Source organism: Zingiber officinale, chromosome 4A (assembly GCF_018446385.1).
Source record: "Zingiber officinale cultivar Zhangliang chromosome 4A, Zo_v1.1, whole genome shotgun sequence".
NCBI lineage: Eukaryota > Viridiplantae > Streptophyta > Magnoliopsida > Zingiberales > Zingiberaceae > Zingiber > Zingiber officinale.
In genome coordinates, this window is record NC_055992.1 from 14,643,492 (window position 1) to 14,665,409 (window position 21,918).

The 21,918-nt window shown below is 42.5% G+C and overlaps 1 protein-coding gene across 1 annotated transcript; it reads right to left on the reverse strand.

The window, feature by feature from the left end:
• Positions 1 to 18,552: 18,552 nt before the first annotated feature.
• Positions 18,553 to 19,594, reverse strand: LOC121973157 (putative peptidyl-tRNA hydrolase PTRHD1). The gene is made up of 2 exons (XM_042524740.1): positions 19,175 to 19,594; positions 18,553 to 18,870 (listed from the first exon to the last, which is right to left on the reverse strand). The coding sequence occupies exons 1-2, from the start codon at positions 19,532 to 19,534 to the stop codon at positions 18,688 to 18,690; spliced, it is 543 nt and encodes a 180-aa protein (XP_042380674.1). The 5' UTR covers positions 19,535 to 19,594; the 3' UTR covers positions 18,553 to 18,687.
• Positions 19,595 to 21,918: the final 2,324 nt, after the last annotated feature.

Here is a 21,918-nt window from a genome sequence, read left to right on the forward strand (position 1 = left end):
CTGCTAGAGGTGGTTATAGGTACTTCATTACATTTACTGATGACTTCAGTAGATATGACTATGTGTATTTGATGACACATAAGTCAGAATCCTTTGAAAAGTTCAAAGAATTCAAGAATGAAGTACAAAATCAGCTTGGCAAGAGTATTAAGATACTTCGATCAGATCGAGGTGGTGAATACCTTAGCCATGAGTTTCGTGACTATCTAGCTGATTGTGAGATTCTATCTCAACTCACTCCTCCTGGAACATCACAGTAGAATGGTGTATCCGAAAGGAGGAATCGTACCTTATTAGATATGGTATGATCTATGATGAGTCACACAGATCTTCCTATGTATCTTTGGGGCTATGCTCTAGACACAGTAGCCTTCATTCTCAACCGAGTTCCATCCAAGGATGTAATAAAGACACCATATAGGATATGGACTGGGAGAGATGCCCAGGTATCTTTTATGAGGATTTGTGGTTATGAGGCTTACGTTAGACGTCAAGTCTCGAACAAACTGGGACCCAAATCTGACAAATGTTATTTCATTGGATATCCCAAGGAAACAAAGGGATATTGCTTCTACATTCCCAGTCAACACAAGGTAGTTGTGGCTAAGACTGGGGTATTTCTAGAAAGGGACTTTGTTTCTAGAAAGATTAGTGGGAGTACGTTCGATCTTGAAGAATTTCAAGATGTGGACCATAACACTGAAGCCTCGATGGAAGTTGAACTGGAACCACAAAGTATTGTGAATGATGTTGTTCCGCAAGGAGTTGAGGAACCACAACTAGTTCAAGTAGACCTACCTCTTCACAGATCTGATAGGGTACGTCGTCAGCCTGAGAGATACTCATTTCTCTTGTCTGACCATGATGATGTTGTGCTCATTAAGGATGAGCCTACCTCCTATCAGGAAGCTATGATGAGTCCAGATTCCGAGAAATTGCTAGAGGCCATAAGATCCGAGATGGAATCCATGTACACTAACCAAGTATGGACTTTGGTTGATCCACCTGAAGGGGTCAAACCCATTAGGTGTAAGTGGGTCTTTAAGAGAAAGACTGGCATGGATGGACTTATTTATAAGGGTCGCTTGGTAGCTAAAGGTTTCAAGCAAATTCATGGTATTGACTATGATGAAACATTTTCTCCAGTAGCAATGTTTAAGTCCATTCGGATCATGCTTGCTATTGCAGCATACCATGACTATGAGATATGGCAGATGGATATCAAAACCGCATTTCTGAATGGAAACCTGCTCAAGGATGTGTACATGATACAACCTGAGGGTTTTGTAGATCCACAACATACTAGTAGAGTATGCAAGCTGCATAGGTCCATTTATGGACTAAAGCAAGCTTCTCGGAGCTGGAATCTTCGATTTGATGATGTAATCAAACAGTTTGGTTTCATCAAGAACGAAGATGAGCCTTGTGTCTATAAGAAGGTTGTTGGGAGCACAGTTGTCTTCCTTATATTGTATGTGGATGACATACTACTCATTGGGAAAGACATCCGTTTGCTGCAGTTTGTCACGACTTGGCTAAGGACTTGTTTCTCAATGAAGAACTTAGGTGAAGCATCCCGCATTCTAGACATACAGATCTATAGAGATAGATCTAAGAGATTGCTTGGCCTAAGTCAGAGTACATATATTGACAAGGTACTTCTACGGTTTGTCATGCAAAACTCCAAGAAGCGATTTCTGCCGATGTCACATGGCGTGAGTCTTTCGAAGACTCAAGGTCCCTCTTCTAAAGAGGAGAGAGACTGCATGGATCAGATCTCTTATGCCTCAGCCATAGGATCTATCATGTATGTCATGCTATGTACTCGTCCTGATGTCTCGTATGCTTTGAGCATGACGAGCAGATACCAATCAAATCCAGGTGAAAGTCATTGGATAGCGGTCAAGAATATTCTTAAGTACTTGAGAAGGACTAAAGAATATTTCTTGAAATATGGAGGCGATGACGAGCTAGCTGTAAAGGGTTACAGTGATGCCAGCTTCCAGACCGACCAGGATGATTATCGATCGCAGTCAGGGTTCGTGTTTTGCATAAATAGTGGTGTTGTGAGATGGAAGAGTTCGAAGCAGGACACAGACTTTGATTCTACAACAGAGGTCGAGTATATTGCTGCATCAGAGGTAGCAAAGGAGGCAGTTTGGATCCGCAAGTTCATCACTGAACTTGGGGTGGTTCCTAACATTGCTGACCCTATTGAGCTCTATTGTGATAACAATGGAGCAATTGCGCAGGCTAAGGAACCTTGCTCACACCAGCGGACCAAACACATACTACGACGCTTCCATCTCATTCGAGAGATCATCGATAGAGGAGATGTGAAGATTTGCAGAGTACCCACTGAGGCTAACATCGTAGATCCCTTGACCAAGGCTTTGGCACAGAGAAAGCATGATGATCACACTAGGTCATTGGGCCTTAGAGCCTATACTGATTGGCACTAGTGCTAGTGGGAGATTGTTAGTTAGAGCCCTAGAGCCAATCATTTGATGATTATTGTATGGACTCGTTGTATCATATTCTTGTATATAAATAAAGACATTTGTTTTTTGTTATTATACTTACTTGTATTGGTGCCAAATAACTAAGTATAATAGCGCCCTTGAGTAGAAGGTTCTCACCTATATCAATCGATTGGTTGAATCGATAGTGAGATGATATAGGGAACACTACTCTTAATTATTCCTAGTTAAGTATTAACATTCAGGGACAATGTTAATGCAACGAGACTAGCATGTAGGTCAACTCGATGACTTGATCTCACAAGTCATGGATATGGACACATGGGTATGCATTGGAGAATGTATACTGAATGACCCGCCATGAGAAAGTATCATGGATCGTTATATGAGTGTCATATACTTTCTCATGTGGCTATTAGTATGACTACTAGTCCTTGGACCTGAAGTCACCATGGCTCCCTACATAAGGAGTTACATACTTTGGCTTCGTCAAACGTCACCCGTAACTGGGTGGACTATAAAGACGATTACTGGGTATGTAACAAATTATGCGGAGGGATGTGAGTGATGTAGATCGGATCTATCCCTCCTATATGATGGGAGTGATATCGATATTCTTGATAGAGTGAGACCACGAAGTGCATGGCCATGCCCAAATGAGTCAATATGAGATATTGAGCTCATTTGATTGAGTGAGTCTACTTGGAGTTCAAGATTTAGATTGATTAGAGGATGACACGGTCTATGCCTCATATTGATCAATCTAGATGTCTAGGATAGAAGGACAATGTCATATATTGTGAGGAGTCACAATTAGTAGTCACAAGGTGATGTTGGATCTCAAGATTCTTATAACTTGGGTAGTAATGATGTGTTGCTAGATACCGCTCATTACTTTTGCTTCTAAATGGGTTTAGGAGCATTGCCAACGTTATAAGAACCTATAGGGTTACACACAAAGGGCAATTAGATGGAGATTAGGTTCATTTGATGAACCTAAAGGATTAAGTTCATGTGATGAACCAAATTGGATTAAGAGTAATCCAAATTGAGCTAATTGAGTTGGACTCAATTTGGTTCATGTGTTAAGTGAGTCTAATTTAGACTTAGACTCATTTAATTAATTTAATTCAATGAATAGAGATTCATTAAATTAAAATTGACTTGAACCAATGGTTAGATTAAATTAACCAAGGGAGAGAAGTGGTCAAGTTTGACTTGACTTGAGAGGAAGATGAAGGGCAAGTTTGACTTGACCATTTGCCACCTCATTGGTGAGTTAGCAAAGAGTGAGCCAATGATGATGCTCCACATCATCATGTTTACTTAAGTGGGATGCCACCTCATGGGAGTTACCAAGAGTTGTGACTCTTGGTATCCCATGGAGGTTACAAAGCTCATGAAGTGGTCGGCCACTTTTAGTGTGAAATGAATTGATTTTCATTAAAGTGAATTCATTTCTTCTTCTTCCTCACAAGCTCTCATCTTCTTCTCCCTCTCCTCCACCTCCTTGGCCGAAACTTCTAAGGGTGCTAGCACACCTTTTAGTTGTTTTCTCCATCTCTTGCTTGTCTGGATACATATAGAGGAGTGTCTACTTTGATACTCTCGAGATCCGGCGAACCTTGGACGAGCGGGATATGTGAAGGGCTTCACATCAAAGGTAAATTTCTTTTCTTCCTTGTAGATCTAGTGTAGATCTAGGTTAGAAACTCGTACATGAAGTTTTTCAGAATTTTATAAACTTTGCACGGATCTATGACATGGGTTTCGGGGTTTCCGCAACTCAAAAAGCGGTTTTTGCGGCCCGAAAACCCCAACATTGTCATCCACCATGGCAGCAGGGTGGGGCCCCTCCTCATCATCGCATCACAAGTCTCCCCCTCAAATCTAGTCGAAGGATGATATAAATCTGACTGACTAGACAATTATGTGAGCAGATTTCCTCCCGATCGGCCTTCGACCTTGTGTGGTCTCCGAGCGGGATATCGTCGATCAGCCTTATGAGGCTTGTCGCTTGGTCATAAGCATGCTCCCTCGATCTGATCGACGGGACGAAGATTTGCACTTGTAGAAATTTTCCTTGAGTTGTCTCGGGCGAGCGTGGGCTAGGCTGATGTCACCTAGCTTTCTTGGGAATCATCCAAATCCCGCTCATTAAGGCTGAACATGTTCCCACACCTTCATTAATTGACGGCCCATGGTGGTGCGCCACGTGTCATGCCCGCCGCCGCCACACGCCTGACGTGACAGGCGTGATGTGACGTTTGACGGTTTGAATTCAACGATGAGATCTTGGCCTGAGTTTCCATGCCGGTTTGGAAACCCACTCCGACTCGTATCCGATAAAGGAAGGCAATTTGCCAGTCGGGAGCTCAGAGAATGGTGTGAAGGTTATGACATCCAACAAGCCTTCACCTCGGTGGTCTACCCTCAAGGCAACGGACAAGCCGAAGTCGCCAATCGGGAAATCCTCAGAGTCTTACACGCTCATCTCGACCACATGGGAGGCAGTTAGGTCGTTGAGCTCCCCAGTGTGTTGTGGGCTCTCCGCACGACTCCTATGGAGTTGACCGACATAACCCCATTCCAGTTGGTGTACAACAGCGAAGCAGTTGTCTCCATGGAGGTCAGAGTGGAGTCCGATCAGGTGCAGCTCTATGACGAAGGGAACGTTGAACGAAGGCTGATGGAGCTCGACTTGGTGGATGAAGCGCGAGCAAAAGCCGCAGTTCGACTAACGGCGTACTGACAGCGAATGAAACAGAACTACAACCGGCGAGTGATCCCGAGGTCCTTCCAGGTCGACGATCTCATCTGGAAGAAAATAAAGTCGGTCGGCAACGTCGCCAAGCTTGAGGCACCATGGACAGGGTCGTTCAAGGTCGTGCAGAAGCTCCGTTCGGGCGCTTACTATCTAGAGGATGAAGAGGGGAGGCAGCTCGAGAGGCCATTGAGCGCGAATCATCTTCAACTTTACGGGGCTGGATGAGAGGTGCGTAAGTGAATATTATTTTGTATTCTTTGTATGTCTGCTGAACACAGGACAAAATTTGAATAAAAAAGCAGAAGCCTCTTGAAGTACACCTTTTTCGACAATCGAGCGGCGACCTTAAACCTGAGTTCAAGGCATTTGTCGAGCGACGACCTTAAACCCGAGTCTTCATCAAACCGTCAAGCGGCGATGTTAAACTCTCATCTACATTGGCAGTCGAGCGATGACCGTAAACCCTCGTCTCCATCGACGATCGAGCGGCAACCTTAAACGTGTGTTTGAAATGGTTGGGGTCTATATTAAATCGTCGAGTGGTGACGTTAAATGCGAGTCTACATCAAATTATCGAACGGCGACGTTAAACTCTTGTCTCCACCAACGGTCGAGCGGCGACCTTAAACCTAAGTCTTCATCAAATCATCAAGTGGCGACATTAAACGCGTATCTTCATCAACAGTCGAGCGACGACTATAAACCCACGAGTCAGAGATTCCCGTGCTGATCGAACGGGTTAAAGTTGTATTTGCGCCACAGGCTCAACGTTAGAAACTCTCGTGCTGGTCGTTCAGGGTCGAGCGATCTTCACCGATGGACCAGCTTATCAGCACACCTATCTCCCCCGTTCGGGGTCAAGTGATTTTTTCTGGTCTCAAATCAGCATACGGGATTTCTCGTCTCCCCCGTTCGGGGTTGAGCAGTTTTCAATGAATAACTGACCGTAAACCCGGGCTATAAAGTCTTCAGAATATAGCGGTTGTTCGGCGTTGTCCTTTAATATACTCCCAGGGTCGAGCAGGAGACCGCGGAATCATAAGCACTAAATACTAGAGGGGTCGGTCGGCTGATAGAAAAATTATGAGCAAAGCTAAGAGCTTTGGCAAATAATCAGAAGTCAAAAAACATGCAAGGAGGTTAAGCTCGTCTGAACAAACAAGCATGCATTTAAACTTCAAAATTGTTTACAAAACTTCAGAATTACAGGGACTCTCAGCCTCACTCAAGATAGTCTAAGGCGTCATTTGGAAGAAAGGCGGTGAGCTTGTCCTGGCTGATGACATTGCTGGTTAGAGCAGCTGGTAAATGGCTTCCTTCTTGGAGCTGGTTGATCGTCTCGTCGATCGCCAGATCGAACAGCCGGAGGGCCCAGTCGGCGACTTTGTTGTAGAATGTGTCCGAGCAGATATATGCTTGCTTCATGGCATCAAACTTACTCCCTTCGGCATCTTGATAAATCCTCAAGGTCGCTCGAGAGCCCTCCAACTCATCCTTGGCAGCAGCTAGCGCAGCATCCTTGGAGGCAATCTGGTCACGGAGGGTCATTTCTTCGGTCGAGCGACTGTTCCGCTCGGCAATCAGGAAGTCTTCGGCCTCCTTAAGCTTTTGGACGAGGACCCGGGCCTCTTTATTCTTCTCGTCGAGGTCAGCGATGGCTCGGTTCTTCAGCGCGTTCGCCGACTCAATCTTATTGTCAAAAGTGGTGACTTATTTGTTGAGTCGCTCCAGCATCGTAGCCTGGCCGGCGCTCTTGGCTCGTTCGGCCTCAAGTAATTTGTCGCTCTTTTCCAGAGTGACCCTCAACCTGGTCACCTCGGCGTCTGTTTTCTCCTGAGCGACGGAGGATTGGCCGCTCGACGCCTTTAGTTTTTTAACTTCCTCCTCCAAAAAGGCGAGCCTTTGACACATAGCCAAGCTCTCCACCCAGTACTGTGAACAAGAAGCAAACGTAAGTGTCGATCAAGAGTGAATCATGCAAATGTAAGGTGAGACTTATCCCAGCGGACATCTGGTTGTGGCTGTCCGTGAGCGCCCCTGGGGGCATCATCGCAGCGTGGGCACGAGCGTCCTCCCAGATCTTCACGAGCGGCCCTTAGATGTGAATTTGGTGCTCAGGGGCTCGAGACTCAGTGCTCGACTCGCGATACTCCTCGGTCGGCAGATGGAGGATCGTTGTGATATGTCACTGCCCACTCAGAGTCGATTGAGCCAAGGTTGCTCGGCCAGATGGGCGGGAGGAGGATGTCAGACGGATGCCGAACTTCTTAACCTTCGAAGGCGGCGACATGAAGGCCACCGGAGGTGCGGCGACGGTTCCCTGCGGTAGCTCGGCTAAGGAGGGAGTCCGGTCGGATGATGTAGTGGTCGCGGTTTCTAGAATAGGGGTCAAAGTTTCGACATGCTCGGCAGTCCTCACCGTCGAGGAAGCGGAACACGACAATGGCTCCGAGCGGCGCCTTTTTCGACGAATCAGTGGCTCCCCTGAGGAGGCCAAGCCGAATGCTCCCTCAACGCGGACGAACTTCAGTCGCTCGGGAGGTTGTTGCAAACCCTCAGCCACCCCAACACTGGGAGTCTTGATGGTCGTCTCTTCGCCCACCACAACGGGCATCTCCTCTCTCACGTCGAGCGGATCTTCATGGGAGCCGACCCACTGCAGGCCACGGCTAGTTAGTTCTTCAACAGTTGCTGCATTGATCGCGACATCCTTGAGCTTCGCCCTGCCGGCCAGACGTACTTGCATCATGACTTCGACTGCAAAAGAGAAAGAAAAAATCAGTTCGCATCAAAGGAAGAGGTAAAGAAGCTTCATACCTAGGTTGGTCAGTAGCCGGGAGCGGATCGGACTCAAGCCGAAGATATGCAGGATGCCCTCTAGCAGCAGCTTATGGATGTCATATTTTTGACCGACTAGTACAGACGCATGAAGAAAAAATACTCTTTCCAATGTTTGTTGGAGGTCGACTAGATGAGGAAAGTCCCCGGATCGGATAGTTTTGGATAATAAAAATAATGAAAGATCTGGGAAGTAAGGGGGATGTCGTGGAGTTGAAACAAAACAACGACGACGCACAACAATCAGAAGGAGTTCGGTATGAGTTGATTAAGGAAAATGTGAAAATATTTACAAACTGCAGGAATGAATGGATGAAGGGGGAACCGCAGACTGGTGATAAATTGGTCTCGGAAGAAACAAATGTAGTCAGTTGGCGGAGAATTGGGTCGATCAGACAGAGAAGGCAGAATGATCTGATGGTCAGGAGGAATTTCAAAAGCATTGTACAGGCTCTTAGCATTGCCCCCATCAAACCTAAACTCCATGGATGTGTACCAGAGTCCAGGGATAGAAGCAAGCAGTCAAGAAGTGCTGGCCATCTCAAAAATAGATGAAAAGGGGAAGAAATGCAATCGAAAAGGAAGAAAGGTCGCTGGAATACTGTCGAAACAAAAAGAAATGCCGAAAAAGATCGAAAGTAGCAGCGATGGGGAGAAGGTTTACGAGAGAAAGATCACCGGGAAAGCAGAGGTTGCCGGAGAAGAGGCACGGAGGATCGCCGAAGAGTGGATTGCACAGGAACATAGAGACGGTCGGGCTTATAAGGATCGGGCTCGGCCGATCGGAGTGAATCATGCAAGTGTGCAAATGAAGCGGTGCAACGGGCTTATAAGGATCGAGCTCGGTCAATCGGAGCCGTCCGATCTAGGTCGCGGAAACCCAGGCCAAGATATCACTATTGAATTCAAACCGCCAAACATCACATCATGTCTGTCATGTCATGCGTGTGGCAGCGGGCATGACACGTGGCGCACCACCACGGGTCGGCAATTAATGAAGGTGTGGGAACATGTTCAGCCTTAATGAGCGAGGATTTGCATGATTCGCAAGAAATCTGGATGACATCAGCCTAGCCGCACTCGTCCGAGACAACCCAAGGAAAATTTCTACAAGTGTAAACCTTCGTCCTGCTGATCAGATCAAGGGAGCATGCTTATGATCGAGCGACAAGCCTCAAAAGGTCGATCGACGATATCCCTCTTGGAGACCACATAGGGTCGAAGGCCGATCAGGAGGAAATCTACTCACATAATTATCCAGTCAGTCAAACTTATAGCCTCCTTTGACTAGACTTGAGGGGGAGGCTTGTGATGCGATGATGAGGGGCCCCGCCCTACTGCCACGGTGGAGGACAAAGGAGGTCAAATTCAAGACGATCAATGATGGATGACATCGGCTGATCGGGCGGAACATTCCTCAATCGGGGAGAAGGCCCCGATCCGTCATCAACTTCGACACAACACCCAAACACCCAACGCTCAAGGGAAAACGATGTGCAAAATCTGAGTGACTACCCGCTCGGCCTGACAGTGAGGCATGACATCGACAGAAGTTCGACTCAGCCGAGGCGCTTCTCCGCTTGGCTTAGCAGCAGACCTAACGTCAGCCGAGCACACAGATAGTGAACTTCCGGCCGAGCGGCCATCCCGCTCAGCCCAGCGACTAATCACGGATCATGACAGCGGACTTCCGCTGAGTGGCTATTCGGCTCGGCCAACAATAGATAGTACACGGGCAGTGGACTTCCGGCCGAGCGGCTATCCCGCTCGGCCCGACAACAGATAGCATGTGGACAGTGGAGTTCCGGATGAGAGACTATTCCGCTAGGCCAAGCAACAAACATAACAGGATATCTCTCGACATCCTTTTGGGAGCTTGTGCCACTGACATGCGACATGGTCAGACAGAGGATCGTACGGCAGAAGCTTCCAGTGTTACTTCAGAAATATGCTCGGCCCGTTAAGTTACTATATCAGGAATACTTTACTGACACGTCTTTTTAGGGAAAGCTTTGAGATATGTGCTCGCCTGGGGAAGCGTACACGCGGACTTCCGGAGCTCTATATAAATGGGGGTTCAAGCATCGGCGGAGGTATGCTTTACACGCGATTTCTACTGTTGCGCTACAGTTCTCGTTGCTTCTTGCTTCGTCGGTGATTGACTTGAGCATCGGAGGGCCATTGCCGGGGACCCCTTCCCTGGCTCGGCATTGACGCTACTTGTGTTGCAGGCGGGAGCGAAGTCCACAAGAGGCAAGAGCGAAGTCCACAGGAGATCAGCAGGAGCGTCACGTCCCTAGCATCCATCTCACCAACTTTTCGATATGATCATAAAGAAAGAGATTTCTTTCCCTTTCCATTCTTTTCCCATGCCCCTAGATGTTGGTGTAGGAAGCATCAGACGATCGAACCCAAGTTTTGAAGCAACCATGGATCCATACTTTCATCAATTTATTGGTGATTTTCTTTGATTCAGTGTTTCAGGTGAGACTAGGACATTATTTTAGCAACCATGGATCCATACTTTCATCAATTTAGAGGTGTTAATCAGACTTATAATTCAAAAATAAGCTCTTGTCAGATGTGTGGCAGTCCTTCCCATTCAATTTATTAATTCCCCATCATGTACCCAGAAGCAAATGCTTTTCCTAATGAGCCTCAGTGTTATCAACATCAATATCATGACATATATGATCCAGCTGCTAGCACTCATATTCATGGTTGGGGAGATTATTCAACTCAATATTATCAACCCCAACAGATTCCTGAGCAGTATGGAAATATATAGCAACATGTTATTGAGCACCCTTAGTGCTACAATTTAGACTGGATGACCCATCAAAATTTCATGCATAGGAATGAGCAACAACAATTGGATTAATCTTTTCCAACATATCAAAGGCCATTGGGATTCTAGGGTGACTCAATGCTTACATGGTCACAACCATTCCCACAAATCGAGCCAATATTCTTGGGTGCATTCAAGAACTCTAATGAAGAAATCCTTGTGCAAAGATGTGAAGAGCTCATGCAGAAATTTACTTTACAGTTTCAACGACAAGCCAGTCTCGATGCAGCAAAGATACAAAAGGTATAGATACAGTTAGACTAGATTGCATCATCCATTAGCCAGATGCTAGCACAAGGTACCAGTCAGTTTCTAACAGAGACTATTTTTGATGGTATCGACGTTCTTGAGGAGATGGATTATGGAGTTTGTGATACAGACGACTAAGATTTTGTGGCTCTATAGGACTCCTCTAGTTTTTTGTGTTGTGATATTGTAGTTAATGATGATTCTAACTTTGTTGATATTATTGTTGTTGATTTTGTTAATGATGTAAGTGTTGATGATGATGGGGAGCCAAGTGAGCTTGACTATGCATTTGTTGATAAGAAGAGTGTAAGGACTTGTGCTAGGGAGGTAGAGCCCCAATAATCACTTCCTTTGGTTGCAACGCCACCTGAGCCAGATCTAGAACCAGAACCATTACCTGATCAAGAGGAGGTCGCAGTCACTCTTTTAGCACCTCTAGGTACATTTAAGTATTGCGAGGTTAGTATCTCTTATGATCTTTTAAAAAATTTCATTGAGGTACCTATAATTGATTTTATTTAATATGATGCATTTCTTAATACATTGTTTGTAGAGACTGATGTTATTCCATTTTTTTACCCTGCATGCGTGCGGGAGATACACACTTTCCATCTTTATAGGTTTCTGGAGTGGTTACTGTTGGTGCAATTGACACCGATGGTCAAACTAAAGTTTTGATGAATGAAAAATAGATTAAAGTTAGATGTTGTGTCGTTTAACCTTCTTATCATGTGTGCAGGAATTGACAAGTCTAGAAGACTTGAGACCAGATTGAAGCCCAATTAGGTTTGAGGACCTGATAACTGGCGCAAAGTCCAGATAGGTCAAGAAGTAACCCGATATCTTGTAGGAAGTCCAGCAAAGTCTGCGGGACCTAACAGCTAACCGAATCTAGTTGGGCATGCAGATCTGACAACTATGAGAAGACCTGGTGGGTCAAAAGGTAAGTCAAGTAACTGTAAATTATAAGTGAGGTAAGTCACTAGGAAAAAGTGATCCAGTGAGGATGAGTCCCAGTTTGGAACTTTAGGTGCTGGTCTAGCTTTGATATATTTTGAAAGTCTAAGCTGAGACCATGACTAGATCTTGGTCTTGAGAAGATATGATCTAATTAATAATCTTATTAAATTATACTAACTCTGTTTTGCAGGTTAAATAACTTTTTGTTTGACTAACAGATTTTTGCAGGAGCAAAAACAAAGTAAAGCCTCCGATGAATAGTATCCAAGGCATCTCAAAGGATTGAGGAGGGGCCTCGGAACTGCGTGAAGGTGCCCTGGATCCAGAGGAGGCTCCCTCACGTGGGTGAACTTTGAGGATAAAGTTCTCTCAGTGGGGAGGCACCCTGGAGTGCGCTGGAGGCACCTCAGAATGTGTGGAGGCACCTCGAAACGCCTGGAAGGCGCCCTCGAGTGGATATAAGCTGCAATCCACACGACTTATAGTGATCGAAGCTTAAGGGATCAAATTTACACCTAGAGGCGCCTCGGTTGAAGTTGGAGGCACCTCGGTTGAAGTTGGAGGCGCCCTCAACACTACTTAAAATGACTGTTCGACAAGCTACTCAAAGATTACTTCTCCCCAAGCCACTACGACTCTTCTGCTGCTCCAAACACGTTGTACTGTTGCTGCGCTACTACTCCGCAACATCTAACTGTTGCCGGCAGATCAACACTGACACATGAGCTCATTCAAAATCTATACTTCTAAGTGTTGGTAACAATTTCATATTTTGCAAAAGGAAAGTGTAGGTTGTTATATTTTTTTCATTTTTCGTACTTGTACTCGATTCTCTCTTTTAGCGGTTCCAGAGAAGGCTTATAGTGGATTGCACATTGATACGGTTTGAGGGATCGTGGATATTGGAGTAGGAGTCGTCGAACGCTCCAAACCAAGTAACCAATCTCTCGTGTTCTACTTCTCGTGTTTTTGTTTCTTTCTTTCCACTGCACTTTGTTTTAAATTATTAAAAGACTCTGTTTTTAAAAATACACGTGATTCACCCCCCTTCTCACATGCGCATCGATCCTATAGTTACTCCAGCTGAATCGTTTTTGACCTCCAAAAAGAATTTTCAAAGAGCAAGTGGTGGGAAGAGAGGTAGTGACTTCAACTCATAACATTTCACTCTTAGAGTGGATTTTACACCTGAACCTTCTCCAACCACCTGGGAGTATCATTGAGAAGACAATAATAAAGATAGGGATGTTTTATTACACTGATTACATAAAGAAAGCTGTCTCCTCTACTCGAACCACCCCATTGCTAGTGTGACTTCTACTTTTGAATCGTTTGCAACCATCAGGAATAAAGGGGAGTTTGTTCTTTTTTTTTTTCTTTTCACTTCATACTTTTCTTTACCTTTATACTTTGCTTTCATCGTTTGTTATCATACTTTGTTTTCACGGTTTGCACTTTGTTTGGTCTATAATTCATTTTGTTTTAAATAAATATCTCCATGTGTGTTTCCTATAAGGAATACTTTAAGAATCATAAAAGGTTTTTAAATTTCACCATCAAGTTCTAGGTCATTTGACATGATTGAATGCTCTACTTGCATATTATTGATTAGCGTGGTGATGGATGTTATTTTGATTAATTGAGTTTGATTATCAAATCACCTAGTGAGGATTACCACAAGTCTATACTCTATTCTCTTTTTGTATAATATGCACTCATGGTAATGAAACTCTAGGACTTGTTTTGTTTCTTTTCAAAATCACAATATCATATGCATGCGTGAAGATGATGAAAGATATTTCTTTTCTCCCATTATTTGATTTCTTTTCCTTTTAAATTCTTGATGAACAACTCACCCACAAATTTATCTTTTGTCATCTTTGTTTTTCCCTACTTCCTTGAGAGTTTTGGTTGATTGTCTTGATGAGTTAGATTGTTCGATGACGGACAAGACTTTAAGTCTGGTGAGAAAGGCTATGAATTTTCGGAAATAATGGAGATTTTGCAATGGTTCATGAGGATTGGTTCATTTCCTTTGTTTTGATCTCATTGTCGTTGGTGAAGTTTGGAGCTGAACTTTTTGATGCACTCTGATATTTCTTTTTCTTGTTGAAGTAAAGAAAGGAGTTGAAACACTTCTGTAATTAATGATCAGTTGAAGGTGCAGATTAACCCTTGTTTCCTTAATGACAAGTACTGTTTCCTTTCTCCAATTTCCAATGGTGGAGGATCCAGAAATTCAAGAAGCCTCGACTCTGATCTGGTTCTTGAAACTGTGTAGTGCAGGAATGGCTAGTGGCTTTGCTGATCCATGATTGAGCATTTAAAGCATTGCTGCTGTTGTTGCTCTAATCTTTTTAGTCTTGCAGTAATCAAAATTTCAGCCTTCTTTCTGAGAAAAATAGCTTTTTTCTGAATAAATGTTATATATACTTAGAATGTAGCAAAAGAATTGAAATTGATATCAAAGTTTACATCTAATAAAAAAGAATTAGATTGAGTGTGAATGATAGATTGAATTGGCATTGAGATTTTTGCCAAATAACTCGGTTGTTGAAATCTTGATAAGAGCAGTGAGATAGATTCTCTATTACTGAAATCTAAAGAACTAGCAAGAGATTATCTGGAATTACATGGAAGAACTCAACTAATGCAATGGGAATCTACAGCAGTTCATGCCCTGTTTAGTGCCAATTCTTAAGGTTGTTTCTGATTAGGTACAATCTCAATTCACTTCCCTATTATTTTGGAGTTAAGTGGTACTATATCCTTTCCTCCTCAAGCCTTCCATAATTCAAAGTATGCAACTTTAATGGATACAATTTCTGAATTTGTCCAGCTGAAATTGCAGTGCAGAAATCAGCAAGTTGGTTTGAGTTTCAAGGGTTGCTGTTGGCATTAAATAGACGTTGTTTTGGTTCTTTACTGATGCAATGTGAATGAAATTTCAGTGAATTCAGAATAGTAGAAGAGAACTGTTATATATAAAAGAATTAGAATAGATGCTGGGGAAAGAGAATAGAAGAAGAAAAGGGTTCAGAGAAACAATTAGGTCACAGAGATTGCTGGAAGCAAAAAGTTGCTGGTTGTGAATCCTCAAATCTCTGGATTGATGTTGTTGTATCTCCACAGTTGGTTTCTAAAAATAAGCCGAGAACTGAGAGCTTAGTTTAGGTTACAGCTCGAATATAATGTGGGTAACTTCCTAAAAATTGGAATTCTTATTTCCAGAATTTAGAAACAATTGTCTAAGTTCATGTGCAGGGCCGTCTCAAGGTTCCACGAGGCTTAGGCAAAAAAAAAATAATCTTTAATAATGTTTTTTAAAAAATTCAATTTTTCTTTATTCTTTTTTATTCCGACTTGAGACCGATAACGGTGAATTTATTTTTAAAAATAAACTAGATTTAAAAATTTATGTCATGTACTTTTAATTTGATGATATTTCAAAGTTTGACTATTATCGACACAAATATATAAAAAAATTCTGATGCAATTATTAATAATTTAGGTTTGAGTTCATAATCCATTCCTTCCATAATTTTAAAAAAAAAATAAAAAAATATTACCGAGTAAAATAGGAGAAGGATGTCTTCTCAGAGAACCAATGATGAAAGAGGAAAAAATACATAGAACATTAATGAGAGAATGAGTAGATGTTCAACTAATTATAAAAATGAGACGAAAGAAAAGAAATTAGATGTAAGGTCTTATATAATTATATTATAACTTTAGGATTAGAGAATATAATAATTATAATTAATGTGTAATTAAATATAGTTGTCATTGGAATTAATTGAAGAGGAAAGTAGAAATTGAAATAAAATAAAATCAAGTAAAATGTTGCATTAGAATCAATATAGAATCTGAAGCAAAAATCTAGAGAGCACTAGAACAGAAATCGAAGTAAGTCAAATTAAAGCAAAATATGCATGCATACGTGCATAATGCAGCTTGGGACTACACAATATATCTTTTAAATGCAAATATTAGATATTAAATATATTTATTTATTTTTAATTAATAATGAGCCTTAATTTTTTGAGGCCCTAGGCATAGGCTCTATGCCTTGAGCCAGGCCTGTTCATGTGTCAACTCTTTATTTAGCTGCTCACCAGCAGCAACTTCAACTGTTCATCAATCAGTCTTAAATTTGGATCTTTTGGTAGTATCAACCCTTTGAGTCTTGATGAAATCAGGTTTCTAGATTTGAATCTGAATTTGATTTCCAAACTGTTGCAATTCAGAAATGGTGAAGCTTATCTCTGAAATGTTATTGTTGATGCACAAATACAGAACCAAACCGAAGCAATGTAGAATTGCTTCAAGTGTGTGAAACCGACAGTGAGGAGCCTGAAATTGGTGTGTCGAGTTAAAACTATAACGTGCCAAGTTCTTTGGGTAGCTATCCAATCAAAGAGAACCTTAACTAAATCTTTTGTTTTATCATTGAAAAATGGTGTTCTTTGCATTTCAAGTGTTCATGATCTATTTGGATTTGTTCTTTGATACACATCGAGTTAGATAACTCATCAGGTTTATTCCTCCAATGCTCTCATTTACTTATTAAATTCTTTTCTCCTATCATTTCATTTGCTTCACTTAGTTTCTCTTTGATCTCATTTCAATTCTAATAAATCCTTTTGATTCATGTATACTATAGACACACCTCCTTCCATATTTAAGTGTGAGAGTTATAATAGATACACCTACCTTTTGAGGTTGCATCATTCTTATTTTTTCAAGTGGATTGAAATCACCATGTTTATTGATTATTATAGGAATTATATTCATGATTATTTTGATCTTTAGATGGTCTTTATTAATTATTTTTATTTATCTTCGAAGTATTGCTAGGAAAATAATTTAGAAATGTGTTTTGTTTGATATTTGCTTGTCCGAAACATGCAAGAATAAGTGAAAAGGAGTTGATAACTAGTATTTTGATATATTATTTTGACTTTTATACTTACCATTTTTATCATATCGTATGCTTAATTTCGTATTTATATTATATTTTGCGAATAGAAATTTATTTTGGACTTAATTATAATTTTTATATAATTATGATATTATTTCTTATATTTTAAATTTGATTTTGTAGAAAATCTAAAAAGTCATGATCAAAGAAAGAGGGGAGCCCAATCCTAAAATCCCAATTCATCAACCTAATCTCAAATTTAATTTCAAACCTAATTTGAAACCTCATTGAATATGGACCTCAACGCCTCATATCCATTAAGAAATCTAATTCAGTTAATTTTGGTTGGATTTCAACCACGATCTGACGTACAAATTACGAAAGGGACAAAGAATTACGAACCAAAGGATCTGGTCTCCTCCACCATCGCCTCACCACCAACGACCGACGACCCCACCTCAACCCTCACCACCGCCGGCCGGGTTTCCACTCTACCTCATCATTCCCGATCTTCTTCATCCCTTCCATGCAATTCTCTTGGCTGTGAATAGAGGAACGTCGTCTCCCTCCTCGTGCCTCCACGTTGTCGCCATTCTTCACCCAGTGCCATCGCCACCGCCGGAGCTCAGACTGTCTTCATCTGCTGGCTTCTTCGCCTCCTCCTCCACCTCCTCCTCCACCTCCTCCCTTCTGGTTAGAAGGAAGAAGAGCAAGGGATCTCCACTTTGGGTTAGAAGAGGGGATACCTTCATCATCGTCACATCTACATCTTATCTACATCTTATCTGGCAATCCTCCATCATCATCTGGTGCTTTCACCTCTCCACTTTGGATTAGAAAAGGAGAGTCCGCTCCACCTCTCCACAAATCACAACAGTTTCTTCCTCCTTCTTAATTCGTAGTGTTCGGTTGTCTCTTTTCTCATGTTGAATGTTTGTATTCAATTTAATTTCCCATATTAGTGTGCACATACTTTGATTAATTTGATTCATGCACACAACATGTTTGCTTAATTGTTACCTACATTTTGTTTACTCTTGTTAATGCATATCACTTGTTTAATTCATGCTTGTTTCGTTAATGTTCATTCTTGTCTTTATTAGGATGAAATTAGGTTAGATTAATCTAGGTTTTATTAATATTTTACTTAATGTTGTTTTTAATTATCTTGCAAAGTAGTTTAGGTTAGATTAGATTTTTTGTAAGTGCATTGTTTTTCATTTATTAGGATTATAAGCTATTTCATATTGTAGTCTTAGAACTTAAATCCAACCTCCATTTTAATGTAAAAAATTCAAAAATAATAATTAATACTAAAAACTATCATCTATCATTACATTTATTAGGAGACGATTTGAGTCATTAATTGTAATTTAATATACCCATAGAATACTCGTATCAAACTCCGCTTCACCTTTGACCACATGGAGACCTCGACTATCCACCACCATGAATTATATTCACAAAACATCTAATTAGTTGCGAGTTATTTTTCTTAACTTTCAAATCTTACAAAAGAAACATGATGTCACAACGCAAACTGGTTCTCAGTTATGATAGAGATCGACACAAGAATAACAAAGATGGAATACTTGGCACTGTTATTGATGAAGGTCCCTGTTAATCATTTGCAGAGCTTAAGCTTCTTAAAGAAAGATGCAAGTTGAGACTTGGGATAAGGCCGGGTGGCAAGGCAGGTCGGGAAGTTCTCCGGCTGCTCGATCCACAGCTTATGATCCACCCCTTCTGACTTGAGCTTCTCCGAAAGGTTCCTCAGCTGTGTCTCCCCTTTCACCTCCAGAGTCACCTAAACAAGCAAAACGATATGACAAGTAGCAAAACCATAGAACATGTACGAGTCAAGGCTTTCATTTGGAAGAGTTAATTCGCTGAGGATGTGAGTTATAGAATTGAAGGCTTCATTGTAGCAAAATCTAAGGGATGACATGACATGATTCTAAGACGGCAATTGGCCATTTGTTCTTAACGGTTTTTTGCACGAATAGGCATGCAGAGTACTGGAAGCCGGGCCTCACTTCGGCATTTTGTCGAACACGCCTTGTGCAAAAGCACACATCTAAGGTTTCGTTACCGCATTTCGTCGAACAGACCTTGTGCATTGAGTCGAGGTTGTCGTCGGAACAGTAGGCGAGGACGTCGGGGTGTTGGCGGTGGGACCAGACTGCGGCCACCGCAGCGTGGCAGCCCTGGGTGACGACGCTGCCGAGAGGCCAAGTGTCGATCAGGTCACGGCGGAGGACCACGTACTGCACCATCACGTCGCCCTTCGCTGGTCCGTCGCCGTCATCGGTAGAAGCGGGAGTGGGCTTTCGGAGGGCCGATTCCTGGGACACGCTCATGCTTCTTGTCGGAGGCGGGCGGAAAGGCGGGCGTCGGAGCTGGGTGGGGGATGGGCGACTAGCACAGGACGCGAATTTGGACGCGAATCGAGCCGGCAACAGCGTTCCCATCGCGGCCGCTAATAATAGCGAGGCACGTGCTACGGATCAAAAGCCATAATGTTTTTTTAGTGTATTTGACGAATACATTCGATGAGAAGTTATAATAATAATAATAACAATAATAAGAATAAGAATAATAAAGAGAGGATGGGTCGGATCAGCTCCTTGACTCTATATCATTCCATTCGATTTCAAAGGCTCTGCTCATCTGATTCTCCTGTTGGTTCGCCCTACTTCGCAATTAGCTCATCCGGCTCCAAAGAGCTCAGCACTCCCAAAAGCCTGCTTTCGCTCAGGCACTACAATTCAACTCTCCAATTCCTCCAATCGGTTCGTCCGATTCTAAGTGCTCAACTCTCCTGACTCGACTCCTTGCTCAACCACATTTGGCCTTACCGATCCAATTATATAGACTCCGCTCCTCTCGAATTCTTTAGTTAGATATATGTCTTATGGACCGACACCATAAATGGTAGAGCATATGGGTTGTCAAAGCGTACGGAGCGGTATGATTATATTGATACAAGATATAACTGATGTGATTGTACGATATAAAAAAAATGTGACGATGACACTCCTCGTATTATAACACGATGTCTAAGTAATGTTGAACCCGTGGGTCATCCGATATGGCATGGGGCGGAAGTTGCTGCAATGAGGCCATCGGGTCGAAACTCAGTGGCAACGGGGGAATAAATCCCCTATCCCTGTATCCCACCCGGTCCGTCCCATGTTAGCTCGGGTGCTGCGATTTACCCCCTTCACAATGACCGTGGGTCCGGTCGGTGGGGGCCCTGGGGGCGAGGGTTTCACCTTTTTGCTGCAACGATGTCTAAGTAATGAACAAAGAATATCATTTCGGTACTATTATAAAATGAGCTCACATTCGTGGGCCAAGGTACACATACGAGCACATACACACTCTTCATTCATCATCTATTCATCTTCTCTACTCTTCCCCGTCAGAGACTGACTTGAACGTCAGAATGACTGAGTTAGGGCATCCCCTGACCTCCATTCTAACCATCATTCTGTCTCTTGCTTTTCTTTCATTTCGGGATTAGCAAGCATCTTGGATGGCTCATTACTCTTCTTGGTGATCAATGACTTTTTTAATATCAGAGACAACTCACCAATGGCTCATCCTCCGACAATCTCAAGCAAGAACAAATTGGCATTGTCTATAGGAACACTAAGTTAAGACCCTGAATTGAGACGCTAAGATGAACGACATTGGAAGACCAACCACCATCATCATGGCGACAGAAGACATCAACCGGTTTGTTGCATCGATGGTGCAAGCAGTGTTGTAACCGCAACCAGCACCGCCAGTACCCAACCCTACGCCTTCTAAGATACCATCCAAGTTCGCTAAGGTGCCGCAAGTGCCTCAACAAAGATCACTTTGTCTGATTGAGACTCTTCACACTGTGGTCTCGATTCCCACTGGGATGTCTGCCAGACGTAAGTAGTCATTGGAATCTTCGGAAGGAGAAATACCACCTCAAGACCCTTTACGGGGAAAGGAACCTTCTTCCAGAGGATTGAAGGACGCCTGAGGCACTCCATTCTCCATAAGCGTCCTGGCAGATGAGCTGCCACACCATTTTCGACCACTACAAATCAAGAAATACACTGGAGAGACAAATCCATAGGATCACTTGTGCAAATTTGAAAATATAGTCTTATTGCATCAATATATTAATGACATCAAGTGTCGAGTCTTCCTAACAACTCTCTAGAGCTTGGCTCAAACATAGTTTAATCAGCACCTTGTTTCCTCCATTTGATCTTTCGAGGACTTCAAGACCACTTTTTTAAACCATTTTGCTGGTAGCAAAAGGTACCACAAAACCCCGCTCAATTTATTTGCTCTCAAGCATAAGCTGGAAGAAACCTTGAAGAAGTATATTCAACAATTCAACCAAGTTGCTCTAGACTCGCCATTAGCTACCTCAAATGTGCTAGTGAGCGCTTTCTTGCATGGGTTAATAGAAGGGAATTTCTTCCGATCTCTGGTGAAGAAGCTCTCGATAGATTTTAACAATTTGTTGGGTCAGACGGTCAAGTATGTCAATGTAGCAGAAGCCCAGTTTACTAGAAGGAAGAAAGAAGTTCATGCTTTAACCTCTACAGCTACTCAGTTGGAGTACAAAGTGTAGGTCTAGGTAGGCCGTCTAGAGGGGTGAATAGTCCTAAAAAGAAGTTAGAATAATCTCTTACTACTTACTAAACAAGGACACAATATTAATTAAAAAAAACAACTAACATAAAAGAAAATAATATAAGAAAAACAGTAAGAAAGCTCAGAATATACCTATGTGGTTATTGTTAGGATCGATGATCGCGGCTAGAGAGGGGGGGTGTGAATAGCCGCCCCAAATTACTCGTTT